The sequence below is a fragment of the Pogona vitticeps genome, chromosome 2 (assembly GCF_051106095.1).
Source record: "Pogona vitticeps strain Pit_001003342236 chromosome 2, PviZW2.1, whole genome shotgun sequence".
NCBI classification, from domain to species: Eukaryota; Metazoa; Chordata; class Lepidosauria; order Squamata; family Agamidae; genus Pogona; species Pogona vitticeps.
The window spans coordinates 5,631,614-5,652,164 of NC_135784.1; the positions used below are offsets into that span (position 1 = coordinate 5,631,614).

Consider the following 20,551-nt stretch of genomic DNA (forward strand, 5'->3'; position numbering starts at 1 on the left):
GAAGGAGGAGGAATAAACAGGGAGGGGACAGAGAGGAAGCAGGGGGAGGATCCTGGCCCAGGAGGAGAAAGAAGAGAGGCTGGGGCTGCAAAGGGGAATCAGAGGGACTTCAGGCAAGGGGTCCTTGGGAGAGGATCTTGCCGGCCCCTCTTGAATGGAAGAGAAAGTCTTGGCACAGCCTTGGAAGAAGAAGTAGACAACATTAAATTTTGAGTATGTTTGTGTGAGAGAGAGAGAGTAAAGGGGTCCAGTTAATACATACATACATACAGTACATACATACATACATACATACATACATACATACATACATACATACATACATACATACATACATACATACACACCAGACTGCCCCCCACGCCCGGACTTCTGATGTCTCAAGAGAAAAAGGCTGAAAGGGGGAAGACTCTGATTCCCCCTGCAGAGTCTGGCTCCTCCCAGGGAAGAACAATAGAGACCCAATGAGAACTTGCTCTTCCTGCGCGTCACCCGTTGCTGGGCAGAAGCCGTCCAGGGCTGGTCCCCTTGGGCCTCGCCTTGCCATATTATGGCGTCTATGAGGGGGTTGCCTGGCAACTCGGGGACACTCATGGGATAGGTGGAAAACAATGTATACCCAATGAGAGCTAGCTCCTCGTCCTGCTCCTTATGCATCACCTGTCTCCGGGCGGAAGCCTATCCCTTTGGAAGGCTGGCTGGGGCAAGAACGGCCGTTTCCCCCACCCCCTTTCTACCTGTCGAGTGACTGACAAGTTGCCCTCCAAGCCCCACCCATGGCTCGTCTCTGCGCACGCGCGAGATCCAATCACCGGCTCGCTCTCCCTCTCGCGCATGCGCTCCTCTTTCCCACCGTGGGAGGGGCTAGCCAGTGGGGCGCCTGCGTAGTTGAGGAGGCGGCGGGAACGTTTCGCCTCGGGAAGGCGGTTGGGCGAGAATTAGGAGCCTCTTCTGGTAAGTAGGCTCCCCCCCCACGGTCCCCGGGAGGGTGGGGTGGGGTGGGGGATGAGTTTTCCACAACAGGTTTCAGGATCGCGGGCGAGGCGTCTTTCTAGGAGGAGCGGGGAGGGGGCTTAAAGGTAGAGCCTGGCCCGGAGGGGGGGGAGGAGGAGAAGGAGGAGGGGAATCCATTCCCCCCCCGTTGAGGAAGCCGGCCGGGGCAGGGGCTCTCCCGGCTCTCTCCCTGGCTCAGCGCCTGGTTTAAAGCTGCAGAGAAAGGCCTGTTTTCTAGTGGAAGCGAAGGCCCCCAGAGGGAGGCGGAGGGGGATTCAAAGGGCAGAGGGGATCTCTGGGGCCCTAGACACGCACGCGCGCACGCACGCACGCACACGCACACGCACACACACACACACACACACACCCCTTCTCCTCCAAGGCTTCTCCATGTTTTCTGGGATTCCCCCCCCCATCACACCCTTACAGGCTTCCTAGAAGCATCTGGCCGGACCAGAGAGAGCCATGGTCTCATTTTGGAGGGCTTTCCTTCTGTAATTTTTAGGTGGGTTTAGCTTCTTTTACCACGAAAAGATGTTTACAATGTCCACAACATCTGTTCACCCGTGAAGTTTGGAATAAATTTCAAATTCCACCCAAGAGCCAACTACCTGGAAAAACCTAAATGTGTGTGTGTGTTTAGTCGTTTAGTCGTGTCCGACTCTTCGTGACCCCATGGACCAGAGCACGCCAGGCCCTCCTGTCTTCCACTGCCTCCTGGAGTTGCGTCAAATTCATGTTGGTTGCTTCGCAGACACTGTCCAGCCATCTCATCCTCGTCGTCCCTTTCTCCTCTTTCCGTCACACCTTCCTAACATCAAGGTTTTTTCCAAGGACTCAGCTTCAGGATCTGTCCTTCCAGTGAGCACTCAGGGTTGATTTCCTTTAGAACTGATAGGTTTGTTCTCCTTGCAGTCCAGGGAACTCTCAAGAGCCTCCTCCAGCACCACAATTCAAAGGCATCAATTCTTTGGCAGTCTGCTTTCTTTATGGTCCAGCTCTCACTTCCATACATCACGACAGGAAAAACCATAGCTTTGACTATTCGGACTTTTGTTGGCAAGGTGATGTCTCTGCTTTTTAAGATGCTGTCAAGATTTGTCATCGCTTTCCTCCCAAGAAGAAGGCGTCTTTTAATTTCGTGGCTGCTGTCTCCATCTGCAGTGATCATGGAGCCCAGGAAAATAAAATATGTCACTGCCTCCATGTCTTCCCCTTCTATTTCCCAGGAGGTGATGGGACCAGTGGCCATGATCTTAGTTTTTTTGATGTTGAGTTTCAGGCCATTTTTTGCACTCTCCTCTTTCACTCTCATTACAAGGTTCTTTAATTCCTCCTCACTTTCTGCCATCAGAGTGGTATCATCTGCATATCTGATGTTGTTGATATTTCTTCCGGCAATCTTAATTCCGGCTTGGGATTCCTCCAGTCTAGCCGTCCGCATGATGTATTCTGCATATAAGTTGAATAAGCTGGGGGACAATATACAGCCTTGTTGTACTCCTTTCCCAATTTTGAACAATCAGTTGTTCCATAACCAGTTCTAACTGTTGCTTCCTGTCCCACATATAGGTTTCTCAGGAGACAGATAAGGTGGTCAGGCACTCCCATTTCTTTAAGAACTTGCCATAGTTTGCTGTGGTCCACACAGTCAAAGGCTTTTGCATAGTCAATGAAGGAGAAGTAAATATTTTTCTGGAACTCTCTGGCTTTCTCCATAATCCAGCGCAAGTTAGCAATTTGGTCTCTAGTTCCTCTGCCCCTTCGGAAGCCAGCTTGTACTTCTGGGAGTTCTCGGTCCACATACTGCTGAAGCCTACCTTGGAGGATTTTGAGCATAACCTTGCTAGCGTGTGAAATGAGTGCAATTGTACGGTAGTTGGAGCATTCTTTGGCACTGCCTTTCTTTGGGATTGGGATGTAGACTGAACTTTTCCAATCCTCTGGCCACTGTTGGGTTTTTCAAACTTGCTGGCATATTGAATTTAGCACCTTAATAGCATCATCTTTCAAGATTTTAAATAGTTCAACCGGAATGCTATCACCTCCACTGGCCTTGTTGTTAGCCGGGCTTTCTAAGGCCCACTTGACGTCACTCTCCAGGATGTCTGGCTCAAGGTCAGCAACTACATTGTCTGGGTTGTACGGGATATCCAAATCTTTCTGATATAATTCCTCTGTATATTCTTGCCACCTCTTCTTGATGTCTACTGCTTCTGTTAGGTCCCTCCCATTTTTGTCTTTTATCATGTTCATCTTTGCGCAAAATGTTCCTCTAATATCTCCAATTTTCCTGAACAGATCTCTGGTTTTTCCTTTTCTGTTATTTTCCACTATTTCTTTGTATTGTTCATTTAAGAAGGCCCTCTTGTCTCTCCTTGCTATTCTTTGGAAGTCTGCATTCAATTTTCTGTGACTTTCCCTATCTCCCTTGTAATTTGCTTCCCTTCTCCTCTCTGCTATTTCTAAGGCCTCATTGGACAGCCACTTTGCTTTCTTGCATTTCCTTTTCTTTGGGATGGTTTTTGTTGCTGCCTCCTGGACAATGTTATGAGCCTGTATCCAAAGTTCTTCAGGCACTCTGTCTACCAAATCTAGTTCCTTAAATCTGTTCTTTACTTCCACTGTGTATTCATAAGGGATTTGGTTTAGATTATACCTGAGTGGCCGAGTGGTTTTTCCTACTCTCTTCAGTCTAAGCTTGAATTTTGCTATGAGAAGCTGATGATCGACCGTGCCCCTGCAGTGATAAAGAAATTGAAACATTAGACCATGTCTTTTTCATATGTAGTTTTTACAGGAATGATTTATGGGATGGAGAGAGAGAGATGGTCACAATCCCATCCTAGGGGACAGGAAGCACGAGGGATCTCCTCCATGTGTGTGTGAATGTGTGCAGGGAATCATCCTGGGGTGGTGGTGGTTGTTTCTTTTCCTCCTGTGCATAGAGACCTCCCTTTTCCGTTTTTGCTTTCCTTCCTACATTTGGAAGGGTTTCCAAAGGGAAGGAGAGGCAACGACTCTCTGGGTAACCCCTCCTAGGCCTTCCTTCGCCTACACCTGGCTGTGGGGCATTTTGGATTCCCTTTGGGGGGGGATCCAGGAGGAGGAGGAGTAGATGCCCCACCCATCTGTAGGAGGAGCCTTGGGGTAGGTGGGGCATCTCTCTTTTGCTCCACCTTCGCTTCTCCTGCCCACCCACCCCATGTCCTCCTCGCCATAGGTGTGGGTGGGTGTGTCAGGGTTGGTCTGGTACTTTCTTATGAGGATCTCCTGCCCCAGCACAGTGCCAAAGCTTTACCGAGAAAAGGTAAGACTCTTTTCTCCTTCCCACTTCCAGTGGCCTTTGAGGAGCTGACCCGGTATTGACCCCTAATAGAGCTTGGGATCTTCTGGATCGAGGCTTGAGATCTCTGCACGAGGACCTCCTGCTGGAGATTTCTGGCAACAACGTCTCTCCAGGTAACTCTTTTTTTAAAACAAATGTCTTGAACATCTACAATGCTCCCTTAGGTTACATCAAAGGACTCACACTGGGGAGAAACCACATAAATGCATGGAATGTGGAAAGAGCTTTAGTCAGAGTGGTCAGCTTAGGTTACATCAAAGGACTCACACTGGGGAGAAACCACATAAATGCATGGAATGTGGAAAGAGCTTTAGTCAGAGTGGTCACCTTAGGTTACATCAAAGGACTCACACTGGGGAGAAACCACATAAATGCATGGAATGTGGAAAGAGCTTTAGTCGCAGTAGCGCCCTTAGGTTACATCAAAGGACTCACACTGGAGAGAAACTACATAAATGCATGGAATGTGGAAAGAGCTTTAGTCAGAGTGGTCACCTTAGGTTACATCAAAGGACTCACACTGGAGAGAAACCACATAAATGCATGGAATGTGGAAAGAGCTTTAGTGACAGTGGTGTCCTTAAATTACATCAAAGGACTCACACCAGGCCACTTGTGATGTGTTTTACTTCTGTCCTTATTTAACAGACAGATAGCACAAAATAGACGAACTTTTTGCTTAAAAAATGAGAATAAGCATATATTGTTGTAACGGAACCCAAAGTATGACATCATTCCTGCCGGTCAAACAAAAAGCTGTAAGATGTTTCTCTTGTGGAGAACTAGGCCACTTTAAATCACAATGTGTTAAAACCAGAGATTTTGGGCAACAAAAAGGGAATTTAGAAGTGCCTAAGAAAGTGTATTGCCTACAGCAGAAGGAGACACCTACAGGGGCAGTTGAAGCAGGCGCCATGGCAACCACAGTTAGTGGCAGAGAAGAGAGCTTAGAGCAACAAGAACAACTCCGAGTAGCTCAGATTCTCCATTGTTACTTGGCTGGAGAAAATTTGGAACTTATGAAATATTCTGGGTATACCATTTATATAAATAAGACTAAATACCAAGCTCTAAAAGACTCGTGTTCACAAGTAACATTATGCCATCCAGAAATAATCCCTTCAGAATTTATAGTGAAAGGAGAAAGCATAAAAGTCAAAGGAATAGGGACAGAGGTAATTACACTACCAGTAGCAAAAATACCAATAAAATATAAAGAGTGGGCTGTTTGGTGGAGAATTGGAATTAGCAGCGAACTGCCGACGTCATGCCTGATAGGTATAGACCTCTCTGAGCATGTCAAGAGTGTTTTGGTGAATACTCATCCCCAGAAAGAAAATAAGAAAATATCTGAGTAAAAACCTGAGTCCTCTAATGTAATAATAGGAGGCAATGATGAAATAGCTGATTTGGTGCCAGTGAGAAACCCAAATGGAAGTATATTTAAACAGGAGCAAGAAACTGATCCAACTTTAGAACAGTGCTTTAAAATGATTAATAAAGATCCACTATCACCTGAGAACCCTGAGAGATACTTTGAGGAAAGAGGCCTTTTATATCGAGGAATCTTAATAAATCCTGGGAAAAGAGGAGAGAGCCATCACAAATTACTAGTGGTTCCTTCCAAATACAGAGAGAAAATAATAGAAAAGGGACACAGAGACACCTTATCTGGACATTTAGATATTGCCGAAACTAAGCAAAGAATATCTCAGACGTATTATTCGCCAAAAATGGGAAAACAGATAAAAGAATTCTGTCAAGCTTGTGACCTATGTCAAAAGAAGAGAAATAGGGAAAATAAAGCCAATAGGGAAGACAGGAGTAGGGATGACTATAATAATTATATGGAGGACGTTGATAAGATTTTTAATCAACTGAAACAGGAACACACTGAAAAACAAACAGAAACACAGAGTTGTGTGAGGACTTAGAAAAAGTGAGGATGAGTTGAAACAGGTTAATTTAGTGTATACAAGATCAAAAGGAAAACAGGAAACACTAAATTCAAAATTAGAGGGGAAGCCAGGTCCTTCAGCAGCAAGTCAAAGTATAGATAACCTAGGGAACACTTTGCAGAGACCCTTAGAAATTGCAGCAGAAAGTTTGCAGGGCCAACAACAGAAACAAGAGCTAGAGGCCGACAGAAAAGCCAAAGGGATAGCACAGAGAGTAGTGAACCAAATTGATGCTAGAAGTGTAACCCTAAAAGGTACACCAGAGTTTAGGGAAATAGCTGTTCCTACATTTAACCTGACACATAGAAAGCTGAAATTATCCAGAGGGCGAGCAACTGTGAGAAGGTCATTGGGAAGTCAGAGATAGCTGGTCGGGTCGTAAGAGGCATAGAGTCCCAGAAGGAGTTCCACGCTGAGGTATCCAGATTCGAACCCAGAGCCATGCTGAGCCAAGCAGACAACGAGAAAGATCATCAGCCAGCTGAGTTCCTGAGTGGAAAGCTGCAGCCGGGGAGGAGACCTCGTGCTTCGAGGAAACGTAAGTGGGACAAAAAAGGGTGGTTGTTGCAGGAAATACAACCGTGCAAAGGGAAAGGACAATTTGGACTATGCACAGACTCAATACCATTAATGGACTTACGAACTGGGAAAGCTTACAAGAACAAGCTTGTAAACTGGAAGAGAGACTTACAAGGTATGGACTTTAAATTCCACAAGAAAAGAAAGACTCAAAAGATAGCTACTGAAGCTTGGGCTCAAAGACCTAATGAAGAACAAATACTCCACTGAAAAATAAATGTAGAATGTAATGGACTTCCAGTTACGTATAAATTAATATAAGTAATTGCAAAAGTAATTGTCTTTTAAAAAGAAAAAAATAATAGGAAATGTAGAGTGTAATAAACTTTTAGTTATGTATAAGTAAAAATAAGTAACTACAAATGTTATTGCATTGAAAATGAGAGAATGGTAAGTGATGTAGAAAGTAATAGGCTGTTCCTGTTATGTGTAACTAAAAGTAAGTAACTGCAAAAATAATTGTACTGCGTAAGCAATGGAAAAGTGTATTAACAAAGAACTTGAAAGTATTAATTGAAGATGTTAATTGATAAAAGTACTGTAAATGAAAAATTGATAAATGTAATAAAGGAATTGAAAATGGTAATTGCAAATGATAAGTAATTGAAGGTAAAAATGTGGAGTAAGTATTAATGTGAATTAGGTAATGTTAATAAGAGGTGGAAATATTAAATTGCTTCTATGTTGTTCATGGAGCAAACCACTATAGGTTTACTCCATGGAACAAACTTGCAAAGGAGGGAGGTATGTAACGGAACCCAAAGTATGACATCATTCCTGCCTGTCAATCAGGGGATAGAGCAGGAGGGGCGGAGTCAGAATGACAGTTGGAACAGCTGGGTGAGACAGTTAGGAGTTGGAAATCAGAGAGAGAGGTTCAGGCAGAGTTAGGGACCAGAAGTTATTATGGGAGTGCTAGGATTTAGGAATAGCAAAAAAGGGTCAAGGAAGGGAATTGAAAGAGTTAAAATATAGTGAACAAGCAGGAATGAATGTCTAAGTATAACAAGAGAAATATTGACATGATCTGATATACGTTAACACATGATTTATTATACATGAACATATGAAACAGTTATATTTGATTCTCCTTATGATTTGTTCAATAATAAAAGAATATTTATTCAAAACCCTTGATTCCTGAAATTGTATGACCTTTTGGAGGACAGCTCCTGAGTGTGTGGGATCTGATTTGGTATTGGTATAATACATGGTGGCAGCGAAGAGGGCGTATTTACCTTTGTGGAGCCCAGAGGTATAAAGGGCGCAAAGGGGGATCACCACAATTGTTCTATGGAAGCTTTTACAAAATTGGTGTAAAAAGAGAAAAGGATGGATGTTCTAAGGCTAACTGATGAAAGGAAAGCAAGTAGTGAAGAGAAAGAAGGTGTCATTTGTTTTAGAAGGCTTTATCATCCTAAATAATAGTAATTGAATTTTAAAGTGGGTGCCAATGAGTTTGTATTACTTAATTTTTATAAACAAACAAACAGAAAGGAATGGAGAAACATAGATATTTGGTTTCATGATGCTGGGTGAAAGTCCTTGGAAGAGCAGAAAGATAACAGTGTGGTAATGACAGCCACCAATGGATTTTACAAATGGCTGAGTGAGAAGAAAATTTTCTGTTTCTTAACACACTTATAGCCAAATAGTGCTTTTTTTACTTCGTATATACTTATTTTTAAACTTTAAATATTTTTGCATGTCTTTCATTGAAAATAATAAGGGTTTTTTAAATTTTTATTTATTTATTTATTCCATTTATACCCCGCCTATCTGGTCATATTGACCATTCTAGGCAGCTTCATTGTATTTTTATCATTGTATTCTTAGGAAGTTTGGAGTGTTCTGAAGATGTATTCTGTCTTCCCGGATTATGAGCACCAGTGTTTTAATGTGTTTGGATTTTAGATTCAAAGATGCCTTAATTTTTCCCTGTTATCCAAATTTAAGTTGCTGCATCTTTTTACATGGTGCAAGGATTTAAGTAAGCCTACAGCTTCTGTGTAACTGTATGATTGGATTTAAAGATCTCTACCGACAGTTATTTTTCTCTCATGCCTGTAAGAGTGCCTTACTTTTTTTTATTTAGTATTATTAGTATGGAATCTAAAATGATGTAAATAAATGAACTTGTACAGAATTAACAAGTTTTGGAATTGCCTGGAATCACTGCAACAATGAAAAGACTTCCTATGAGATACCCAGATGAGCTTCAAACACCTTGTCACTGGCTGTCTATCTGACCAAGAAAGTCAGGCTGAACCCATCCTGACCGGAGTGCCGTCCTTTCCTGAGAAGAGGAGGGAAAAGCCCATGGAGCCGCAGAGACAGAACATATGACCTGTCAGAGTAGTGACACCTCCTTGGGGAGAACAGAAAGCTAGAGAGATAAGAAGGGTCACAGAGAAAACCAGGGGGATAGAGATAGTTCCGGGTGAAGAATCAAAGGTTTAGGCCAATGAAGGGATGGGAGAGTCTGGAAATAAAGAGCCAGGGGTGTCTAAGGTGGAAGATCCAGTGAGGGGAGCAGAAGATCCATCAGAGGTAAGGATCAACTAGGTAAAGGAATATTAGGGTACCAGCAGAGGTGCAGGAGAAAAAGAAAGGAATAAGACAGGAGGAGGGAAGAGAAATATATCTTCTAGGAACAATAAAGGGAGCCAGTGGAAGCTGGAGAGGCAGAAGGGCAAAAGAAGGAGAGGATATTACCACAAAGCTGGGAGTGGATATGAATGGAGAATCCCTGGACCAAACAGTGGGAGAACTTGATGATACCTCGTGAGAGGCAGAAAGGAGAAAGAAGTAAGACAGGAGAAACCCTCCTATTGGGGAGAGAAAGAGGTTAGAAAGTGGAGGAGAAAGATCAGGGAGGAGAGAGGCATGCTTGTTGAATAGTGAAAGGGAGAGATGGACCAACCTCTCGGAGAGGGCTTTTGGCAGGACCACGGTAGGTCAGTTGTCTTCCAGTGGTGACAACATTGGTGAACTGTAGAATCTCCTTAATGATGCTAGTGGTGCCCTTCAGAGGACCAGCCTGCCTCCCCCACCCTCAGCCCCACACCCAGCAAAGGCCTTCTGTGGGCCACAGCTGGGCAGAAAGGTTTCTCAAGATGCCCACATAGTTGGAGACCCCCTTCCAGTCAGATGGAGTGGGAAGAACAGGCACAACTTGACCACAAGATGCAGTGATTGCTTGTATGGTTGCAAGGAAATAAATTCAGAGTGGATTGGTGGCATCCACCCTCACCAGTCAGGATGGCGGTTAATGATTAGGTTGTAAACTGACCAATACCACTTGTTGTGGAATATGATCCAGAGGCTTAGTATAGTAAATCCAACTAGAGTATGAACATTGAATTAACTCCTTCATAAACTCTCGGTGCCTTGCTCTGCTACTATAAGTTGCATTTAGAGTAGGCTTGTCAGAAGAATTTTTGGATGAGCTGAATTACTGAATTCCTCAGGGATTCAAGGTGCCTCCTCAAGTGCACTTTACTACACTAACGAACAGGATTTTGGACTGGGAGTGCGACCACCTGCCCTCCCTCCCTTCTGATGGGTTTCCCTCTGGGGCTGGTGGTTGATCACTGCCTGGACCAAATGCGAGGGCCAGAAAGATTACCTTCATTCTGATCTACCTTCAGTGCTTTTCCGGTATTCCCATCCACGGAGCCATCCTGAACGTCCTAGCCCAGGATCCTGTTCCATTTACTTCAGACAGGTAATCATTTTCTCCGTTCAGGAAGGTGTGTGTCCATTGCATTGCTTATGGCACATCCAGTTCTGCAACCAGGTGTACAAGAGACACCCCTCCCGCAAGATACTGGCCTTCAACTAGCCTTCCTCCTCGTCCCTTCCAGGTTCTTACCAGGCTTCTCCGCAGCTGGGTCAGGATCCTTCAGCAGACTGTCGTGCTCCACTGTGCAAAGATATTGGTTGCACTCCTCAGGGTCAGACTCAATACTGAGCCAGGTGTGGGAGATCCTGTCTGAGTTAGGAACCACATTCACACAAAGAGTCTTGGCATCCAAGCCCCCTCTGTTCTTCCTCCAAGTGGCATCAATTGCCTTGGGGTAGAAACCGTGAATGTGGCTGATGAGGAATTTTAAAAAATGAACGGCTACTAAAACTCGCCAAGCCCTTCCCCTTCTCAGTTGAAATCCCAAAGCAGGCCCTGAGGGAAAACTCATCTCTCCCTTTGTCCAGGTTTGGTGACCTTCCTGGAAGACGGCTAGTCAGCCACCTGGACAGGAGCTGTATTCCATCCTGTCCCGTTTTGCACAGGCCGGCTTTTGCTGCCTTTCAGAGCAGGGCCCCTAAATCAGGCAGGAGATGGCTGGGGTTGGAGGGGAGGCTGGCCTTCTTTTGCGTTTATGGGGGCTTATTGAGGGCAAGATCCAGGGAACGGGTCTGCTTTGCGTGATCTCCTTGTGATGAACTTCTAACCACTAGGACATTTTGGAAACCAATAGGCATCCATCAGTCTTCAGGGGAAACAAGGGCAGCTCTCCTTTCCTCTCCCACCCAGATCTCAGGTCAGCCTTTCCCTCTTCTGTCAGATCTCATTGGACCCACCCGGCTTTTAACAGTCCCATGTGCAGATCAGAAGGTCGGCTGATAGGGTTACCTCGATTCTGCTGGCTGAGAGGAGGAGGAGGGGTAACAGACCGTCTTCCACCCAATATCATCACAACTGGTATAACCTCACTCGTAATGGCATTGTCCACAAGGGTATTGACCAAGCTCTGGGAGCCTGGATGTCTTTTCTCTTTTTTTAGCTAAAAGGACTAGCATTCTATTCTGAGGGTGAGGACAAAACCCTGAAGGTTAAACAGAAGAGGCTGGACAGCGGAGGTGGGGCAGGGATTCTAACTAGAGGTCTGGGTCACACCGAGACTCCTGCGGGAAGGGCTGAGATGTACGACTCACTACATGGGTCTTGCGAGGAGCAGAAGGCTAAGATAGCTCTGGAGAACAGGCTGCCTCAGATTCTCTCCACCGGAGAGGGAAAACCTGACTGCTACACAGCAGAGGGGTCGGAGCGCAGCCTCTTAGCCCATCTGCACAGCTGAAAGAACCCAGTGCTCCTTCTCAGCCACCACGGGCCCCATCCTGCAAAAAAAGGGATGAAAGTGGGGAACAAGCTGGATCCAGAAAGAGGAATGAAGTCCCTCTCCCCGCCCCCCAAAAATACCAAAAAGGGGATCAAGAGTGGGATGGTGGGGGTCTCTCGGTAGGAAGGAGGGGGGCAGAAGAGAAATCAGGGGGGCAAGGCCACCTTCCAGTTGACTCTGGGCAACCACCATCACCTGCTCCTGTCTCTCCCAGTTGGGTTGCATGGTGTGACCCCAACGGTTGGTCCCGGTTGAGTCTGGAGAAAGAGGGAGGTTTCTTCAAGGGGGAGATTTTCATTTCCATGGGGGTGTGGTGGGGGCCATGAATGCAGCATCCTGTGAAGTCCCTCTGGAAGAAACTGACCAGGAGCCCTGCGGAGCCCTGAAGTGGATGGCCTCAGTTTCCTTGTGATTTCAGGCCAATTTTCCCATAAAGGGGAGGTTACGCTGGGGGTGTCTCCCCCCCTTCCGCCATTCAGGGGACCCCCTTGGTCCTCAGCCCCATTTTTTCTCCCCACGGAGCCCAACCCCCTCCCTGCCTTGGAGTTCACGCAGGGCATATTGGGGGGAGGCTCTGCTTGCCATGTCTCCCCCCTCCCCTCTCCATCCAGCCCTTCGCCCCTTTAATGGCCAGGGGTGGTGGTGGCGCTCCTCCTCCTTTTCTGAGGGTTCGCCCCGGCCGCCATCCTCCTCCTCGTCCTCCTCCTCAATGGCGGACCGACCCAGACACACAAACACACACACACGCCCGGACTTCTGGGATCTCAGGAGGGCAAGGCTGAGGGGGGGAGGGGGAGACTCTGACTCCGTCTGCAGGCTCTGGCTCCTCCCAGGGAAGAAGACCCAATGAGAACTTGCTCCTCTTGCGGGTCACCCGTTGCTGGGCGGAAGCCCTCCAGGGCTGATCCCCTTGGGCGTCGCCCTGCCGTATTATGGCGTCTATGAGGGGGTTGCCTGGCAACCCAGCGACGCAGGGGAGAGGTTTTTTTCCTCCCAGAAGACAATGGAAACCCAATGAGAGCTCCCTCCTCCTCCTCCTGCTCCTTTCGGGACACCTGTCTCTGGGCAGAAGCCCTTCCCTCTGGAAGGCTGGCTGGGGCAAAAATGGCAGTTCCCCCCCCTTTCTTCCCCGTCGATTGACTGACTGGCTGCCCTCCAATCCCACCCACGGCTCATCTCTGCGCACGCGCGAGATCCCCTCACTGGCTGTTCCGCTCGCTCTCCCTTCCGCGCATGCGTTCCTCTTCCCCACAGATGGGCCGTGGGTTAGCCAGTTGGAGGGGGGGGGGCTAATAAGCTAATAAGGAGGTAAGGGAGCGCCTCTCCCAGGGGGACCGGAAGCGGAAGCCAGGCGCCTTCCGTCCTCTCTGTGTCTCCCCCACTTCTATGGTCTTCCTCGCCCATTTCTCACCAGAGGACTTGGAAGGAGGCGGGGTAGGTCGGCAGGTGTGGGGGTGGGTTGGAAGGGATTTCCAAAAATGAACATTAGGGGACCCTCCCCCACTCCCAAGGGACCGCGCGGGGGGGGGGAGGGTCTCTTTTCCAGGCCATTCGGTGGAAAAAGCGCAGGAAAGCCAACCCCCCCCCGGGGGGAAAGTAGGACCCTCGTTTCACCCCCCCTTTTCCTCCTCCTCTTCCTCACGGGGGGGGTTCTTCAGGGGGAAGAGGAGGTGGGGATGGTTTTTTTTGTTTTTTCTTGCCTAGAGACCCCCGCCCTTTCCTTCCTTCCTTCTTTGGAGGGGGGTTTTGCAAAGGGAAGGAGAAGGGGCCACTTGGTCTCCCCCCCCCTTTAGTCACTTCCTCCCCCCCTCCTTGCCTTCTCCAGACAAAGGGCCCCCCCCAAGGGTCCCTGTGTGTGAGTGAGTTGTGTTGCGGGTGGGGGTGGGTGGGTGGGATTTTAGATACGAACACTAGCTCTTCCTCCCCCACTCCCCAGGGAGGGTCTCCTCCAGGCAATCGGGGGGAGGGAGACAAGCGCAGCAAAGCCCCCTTCCCTGTTGCTCCGGATGGAAGGAAAGAAGGATGCCCTTTCCCTGTTTCTTGGGGGTGTATGTGTCATGATCCCACCCCGTTGGGGGGGGACAAGGAAGCTCTCCGGAATCCCCTCCATGCCTTGTGCGTGTGCTTGTGCAGGGAATCATCTTGGGGGGGGAGGAGGTTGGTGGTTGTTTTTTCCCTCCTAGATAGACACTACCCCCTTTCCCTTTTTGCTTTCCTTCCTTCCTTTCTTGGGGAGGGGGTTTCCAAAGGGAAGGAGAGGCGGGGACTGGGTCTCTTCCCCCCTTTATTCTCTCCACCTCTCCGTCTTCCCTGCCCCTACCCTCTTTTCTTCCTCCTCCAGAAAAAGCGCAATTATACGTGAATCCCTGAACCCCATTTTAGCAGTTTTGATCTTTTCCACATTTTCATGTTTTCATCTATTTAATTGTATTTTAAATCATATATTGTTTAATTTGCCTTTTAATATTTTAAATTACTGCACCCTGATGGCTCCCCTTTCCCCAAGAAGACCAAGGGCGGGGCTCTTAATTATTATTCTTAATAATTATTACCCCTCCCCCTTCCTCTTTAGTCATCCTCCTTCAGGAAACCCTTAAGTGTGCGTGGGGAGGAGGGGACCATAGAGCCAGGAAGAAGGTAGAGGAGCGCCTCTCCTAGGGGGACCGGAAGTGGAAGTTGGGTGCCTGCCGTCCTCTCTCTGTCTCTCCCAACTCTATGGTCTTCCTTGTCCATTTCTCACCAGAGGGTCAGTAGGTGTATGTGTGTGCATCTGTGTTTGTAAGTTATGGTTTGGGGGGGATTTCCAAAAATGAACATTAGGGCTCCCCAGGGACCACTTGGGGGGGTCAGAGGGAGGGAGGCCATCCGGCGGGAAAAGCCAAGCCCGACTGGAGGGAAAGAAGGACCTTTGTGTCTCCCTGACCTTTTTATTCCTCCTCCACCTCCTCCGCTTTCTGGGGGGGAGATTGCTTCAGGGGGATGGTTTGCTTCAGGGGGATGGGAGAAGGGGGAAGAAACCCTAACCCTGTCCCCCCAGAGCTCAACGTGGTCTCCTCCCCCCTCCTTGCGTCCCCAAGGGAGGAACCTTCCCTCTAAGCTCAGGACCCTGTCCTCCCCTTTTGACCCAAAGGTTTCTGGGATTGAGGTCCTTCCAGGTATGGATCCCATTACGTACCACTTCAGGCTGAGACTATGAAGGATGAGGGTTGGTTGCCCCCCCCGAGATGCCTTGGTCAACGGAAGCACCCCGATCTCGTGTGTCGGGAGCCCAAAGCTCCTGTGCCACAGTCAAAAACAGGACCGGACATTTAAGAAAGAATTTTGGTTCTGCTGCTGCAGCACCTGACTGGAGAGTTGGGATCCGGTGCAGGTTTTGGATTTAACTTACTTTAAAAAAAAAAAATCATTTTGCAGATATATAATGCAGTAGCCATTCTCATTACTTACTCCCTCCTCTCACCACGCTCTCTGTCCCATTGCAGACGTGGGATATGTGAGCTTCGAAGCATGCTCTTAAAATGTTCATATTTCAACCTGGCTCTCAATGTCCCCAAATGAAAGAGCCTCAGAGGCTGATAATAGTTTTGCTACTCATCAATATCTATGATGAAAGGTTCTCCCTCCTCAATAAATAAATGAGGTTTGATGGAGGGGATTTTATTCCTTTGGCTGCCTGAAGTTTCTTTGTTAATTTTTCCTGTCTGCCCTCTTTCACTGGGTCCGGTTGTAGCGAAAATCCCTTGAGGATTCCTCCAAAATGGATTAGCGGGTATTCTGGCAATCTTAACACGTGGCTTATAAAAGGATAATAAAACAAATTTTCCTGATCTCCCCCCTTCACTCACTCACTCACTCACTCACTCACTCACTCACACACACACACACACACACACACACACACAGACCCTTTGTTGTAGAATGAGGGAGGCAGAGAGGCGCGGAGGAGAAGAGCCAGCCAAGGAGAAGGGAAGTCAGGCCCATCACCCCCCCCCCTTGACCCTTTCCTGGCTGATTGGTTGGCTGGCTGCCCCCAGCTCTGTGAGTCCATTACAAATATCTTGACACTCCATCTAAATAAAGTTTTGAACATTCCCGTGTGGGGAAAATTTATGCTGTTATGCTGTTACAATGTATATGTCTGTGGCAGTAGCAAATGTATATCTATGACAATGGCAGGCCTCATGCTAAAACTGCAAGTCACTAGTTTCCAGTAAGGATGATCATTAACCTGCTGTCTATTGTCTCTGGATAATGTAGTTAAAGTCTCTACACTGTTGTGTATTCAAGAACCTGTCTAACTTGTCTATGTACTCAGGAAATTATCTGTTGACCATTATCTGTGTCTGTTTACTATTAGCTGTCTGTTTACCAGCCTGTCTGTTGATTCTGTTGTGTATTCAAGAAATTAGTTACCTCTGTATTGATTAACTAGTGCAAAGGTAGTAGAGTACAATAAAAAAGGGGGTGCGGCAAAGGAGGAGGAGATTCCTCTGGACAGATGCCTGAGGGTAAGCTGTCCTTGTTCATCCGGATCCCGCCCTGAAAGATACCCCTGAGTGCTCGTCTCCTTGCTCCTTGCTGGTCAAGAGGGGAGGGAGATTTCATCGGCAGATCCCGAATCAGGCTTCATCTGCAAGACCCCTACTTCCCCTCATCTTGCAGATCCCGACATTCCCGTTCTACTAGAAGAGGGATATTCAGCAATAGTATTTTGTACATACGTGTTTGGTTCTGCCTTTTACACTTGTATTCTCAAATAAACTGATACATGCCGTGTTATCCATAAAAATAGGCACAGGCTCAGTTACATTAACATTTAAATCTTTAAGTTCGAGCCACACTCGTTCGTTAGTTAACTCATGCAAATGACATATTTCTGCTTCTGTGTCACTTTTGGAAATTCTTGATTGTTTCCTGGACGTCAACATCACACAAGTTTCCCCCAGATAAACTGCTAAACCACAAATTGCCTTTCTATCTGCAGGATCAGTTGCCCAGTCAGCATCTGCATATGCTTTTCTTTATTAAATTTATTTTCAAAACTATTAAGGATAGGGTAAGGAATACAGAAGGTAAAGGGTGGTGGAAGGGATGGGAAAAGGGTTTTGAGGATAAGAGAACATCAAATATATAATCATTCAATCTTTTCATATTAAGTATATAAGCATATAATCTATTCATTTTCCAATAAGAGCTCATCTTTCTACTTTTTTTAAACTATTTGATTACCCCCTAGCTTTCAACTTGCAATTATATTATAGCTTAAATCTAAGTTATTCCAACACCATCAGAACACCAAGACCAGTTGTAAGATACATCCCCTCTTTCACCCTCCTTTTGTCTTAGAAATACATTCAACAGGCCTAACATAGTATACATTCCGTTCACTTCTCCCATTTCCTCAGTGTGCTTCTTTTGTTTCTGTGACTCTGTTTTCTTCCATATTTTGAAAGGGAAAGCAACATCCAAAGCAATAGTTCGATTTTTAACCTCAGTTTTTCTAGCTACTGTACAGTAGGGGCCGTGGGTGGCGCTGCGGACTAAACCGCAGAAGCCTGTGCTGCAGGGTCAGAAGACCAAGCAATCGTAAGATCAAATCCACGTGACGGAGTGAGTGCCCGTCGCTTGTCCCAGCTCCCACCAACCTAGCGGTTCGAAAGCATGTAAATGCAAGTAGATAAATAGGGACCACCTCGGTGGGAAGGTAACAGCATTCCATGTCTAAGTCTCACTGCCCATGTGACCACGGAAGATTGTCTTCAGACAAAACGCTGGCTCTATGGCTTGGAAACGGGGATGAGCACCGCCCCCTAGAGTCGAACACAACTGGACAAAAATTGTCAAGGTTAACCTTTACCTTTACGTACACTCAAAAGAAATGCCAGAACTGTGTGTATTGAGCGCAATGCCAGATAATATAAAGGGGATGATGTGTCACCCAGTAAGCTATATAACATCTGCATATGCTTTTAATTCAAGACAGCTTCCAACATTTCGGTTTAGCTTGTCATCCACAGTGCCCTTTATATACCTTAGGAACCTTTTTACTCCATTCCAATCGTTGACTTTTGACTTCACACACTTCTGACTTCAGATGTTAACACTATCAGAGATATCAGGTCTTGTCCACACTGGTAAATACTGTATAACAAAGACCCTATCACTGATTGATACAAGGTAATGTTTTCAAAATCTCCTGTATCATTATCTTTATAAAAGTTGGTCACTACAGGAGTAGAAACTTTGTTTGCTCCAGACTTGTTACATTGCTTAAGCAAACTTTCTATTTCATCTTTTTGACTTAGAACAAAATGGCCTTGTTCATCCTTGCTCACGTGAACCCCTAGGTAATTTTGAATTTCTCCTAGATACAGTGGTGCCCCACATAGCAACGATAATTCGTTCCAGGAAAATTGTCGCTATCCGGAATCGTCGCTATATGGAACGGAAAACCCCATAGGAACGTATTAAACCTCGTTTAATGCGTTCCTATGGGGAAAAAACTCACTATGCGGAAATCCTCCATCCGGCCGCCATTTTCGCCACCCGGTATGCGAGGAAACAGTGCAAAAATGCTGCGGGTGGCCATTTTGTTTACCCAGCGGCCATTTTGGAACCGCCGATCAGCTGTTTTCTAAACATCCCAAAACGCTTACCGATCATCGCAATGCGATATTTAGCCATTTAAAACATCGCTTTTGCTATCGCAAAATCCACATCGCTATGCGGATTTGTCATTAAACGGGGCGCTTGCTATGCGGGGCACCACTGTACTTGATTTTAAAGTGTTTGTTCATGTTGTTTTGAAACCACTCTACCTGGCTTTTGTTCTGCACAATTAGAAACAGATCATCTACAAAAGCTAGCAGATACATTACTTGGTTTCCTTTTCCTTTACGATAGACGCAAGAATCAGCAATGCTGTTAACAAAACCTAGCCGTTTTACAGTGGTGCCTCGACTTACGACTGTCCCAACTTACGACTGAGTTATGACTAGCTCCGGTCATAAATCTTTGCTTTGAGTTGCAACCGGGGCTTTGAGATACGACCGGAAAAAAGATGGGGAAATTTGAACTGCTTTCCCTCCTTTTCTCCTTCAGTTAACTGTTGGTTGGAAAAATGCTGCCTCTTTGTAACTCCTTCGCCCCAGTGATTAGAGAGTGTGTGTTCTGAGAGAGGCTTTGGACTGCCTGGTACTGCTTTTACTTTTGCTTTTTGATTGTCTGAATTGAATTCGCCCATTCCTGTCCTTTTTAGTTCACCGACTCCCAGGATGTCAATGTTTATTCTTACCATCTCCTGTTTGTGCATTACTTGTCCTCATTACTTGTCCTCCACTCTTCCTCTGTAGCATGTTGGACACCTTTCGACCTGAGGGGCCCATCTTCAAGCGTCATATCTTTTAGCATTTTGTCATGGGGCGTTCTTGGCAAAGATACTGGAGTGGCATTGCCAATTCCTACTCCAGGTGGATTGTGTTTAGTCAGAACTCTCCACTATGTCCTGTCCGTCTTGGGTGTCCCTGCATGGCAAAGCCCATAGCTTCTCTGAATTACCCAAGCCCCTTTGCCATGACAAAGAAGCAATCCATGAAGAGGTGAGAAAGTGTATTATACTAACACTAACAACAATAAGAAGAAGAAGAAGAAGAAGAAGAAGAAGAAGAAGAAGAAGAAGTAGAAGTAGAAGAAGATGAAGAAGTGGGGAAGGAAAGGCTTAAAAGCCATCTTTTTATCCCTCACTCGCTGCATGTGATACACCCAACCAACTTCCAGGCACGGAGTGGGCCCCTCTTCCCAATCAGCCAGCTCAGCCTCAAAGTGAGAAAACCAACTTGGCCCCCATGTCTGACAGCAAATTGATTTTGATGGGAGACCTGGGCCATCTTGCGTAAAACAGAAACAACGTGCTTTTTCCCAGGGTGATGGAAGACGCATTGAACCGTCCACGTGCCTTTCCTGAAACCTGACATGATTGTGGAATTCAGCACAGAGGTTGCAGAAATCCCGTCACTGGAAAAAAGGGGAAATCCCAAAAAACACAGAGAAGCACAGGGGAAGGAGAAGGGGGGGACTGTGCCATTTTGGCCTGTTTTCCAGATCCCGGGCTCACTTACTTTTTAGGTTTGAAAAAGGATTTCCTGGCCCGTTTGGCCTTCCTGGCAGGCAGAGCAGGAGGGAAGCCCTTTTGTGTGTGTTTGTGTGTGAAGGGCTGGTTCATGAAAGGGAGAAGGGCTGGGGGCTTCTCTACCCCAAAAAGGCCTCCCCCCAGCCTTCTCTTTCCACCCCCACCAGCTTTCCCTACCCAGGGAGGGACTTGCTTTCCGAGGGGAATGTTCAAAATTGCAAATCATCAGAGCTTCATTCCTTTTCGGCAATTTTCCAGATGTGCTCCTTTTCACTTTGGAGGAAGTGTGTGTTTGTTTGTGTGTGACGGGGGGGACTTGCACAGACTGAGCGGGAAGGAAGAAGGCTCCTGGCCATCTTTCAAGGGGCCCAGCGAGAGCCAGACCTTGCTTACCTCTGAGTGGGGAGTGTGAGCTGGAGAGGCC

At 46.7% G+C, this 20,551-nt stretch overlaps 1 protein-coding gene across 1 annotated transcript; it reads left to right on the forward strand.

The window, feature by feature from the left end:
• Nucleotides 1-797: 797 nt before the first annotated feature.
• LOC144587287 (uncharacterized) lies at nucleotides 798-8,009 on the forward strand. Its single transcript, XM_078387363.1, has 2 exons — nucleotides 798-954; nucleotides 4,334-8,009. The coding sequence occupies exon 2, from the start codon at nucleotides 4,550-4,552 to the stop codon at nucleotides 4,985-4,987; it is 438 nt and encodes a 145-aa protein (XP_078243489.1). The 5' UTR covers nucleotides 798-954; nucleotides 4,334-4,549; the 3' UTR covers nucleotides 4,988-8,009.
• The last annotated feature ends 12,542 nt before the right edge of the window (nucleotides 8,010-20,551 follow it).

Excerpts from the sequence above, each read along its gene's own strand:
- LOC144587287 (XM_078387363.1), top strand. The coding sequence starts at position 4,550 with ATGGAATGTGGAAAGAGCTTTAGTCAGAGTGGTCAGCTTAGGTTACAT.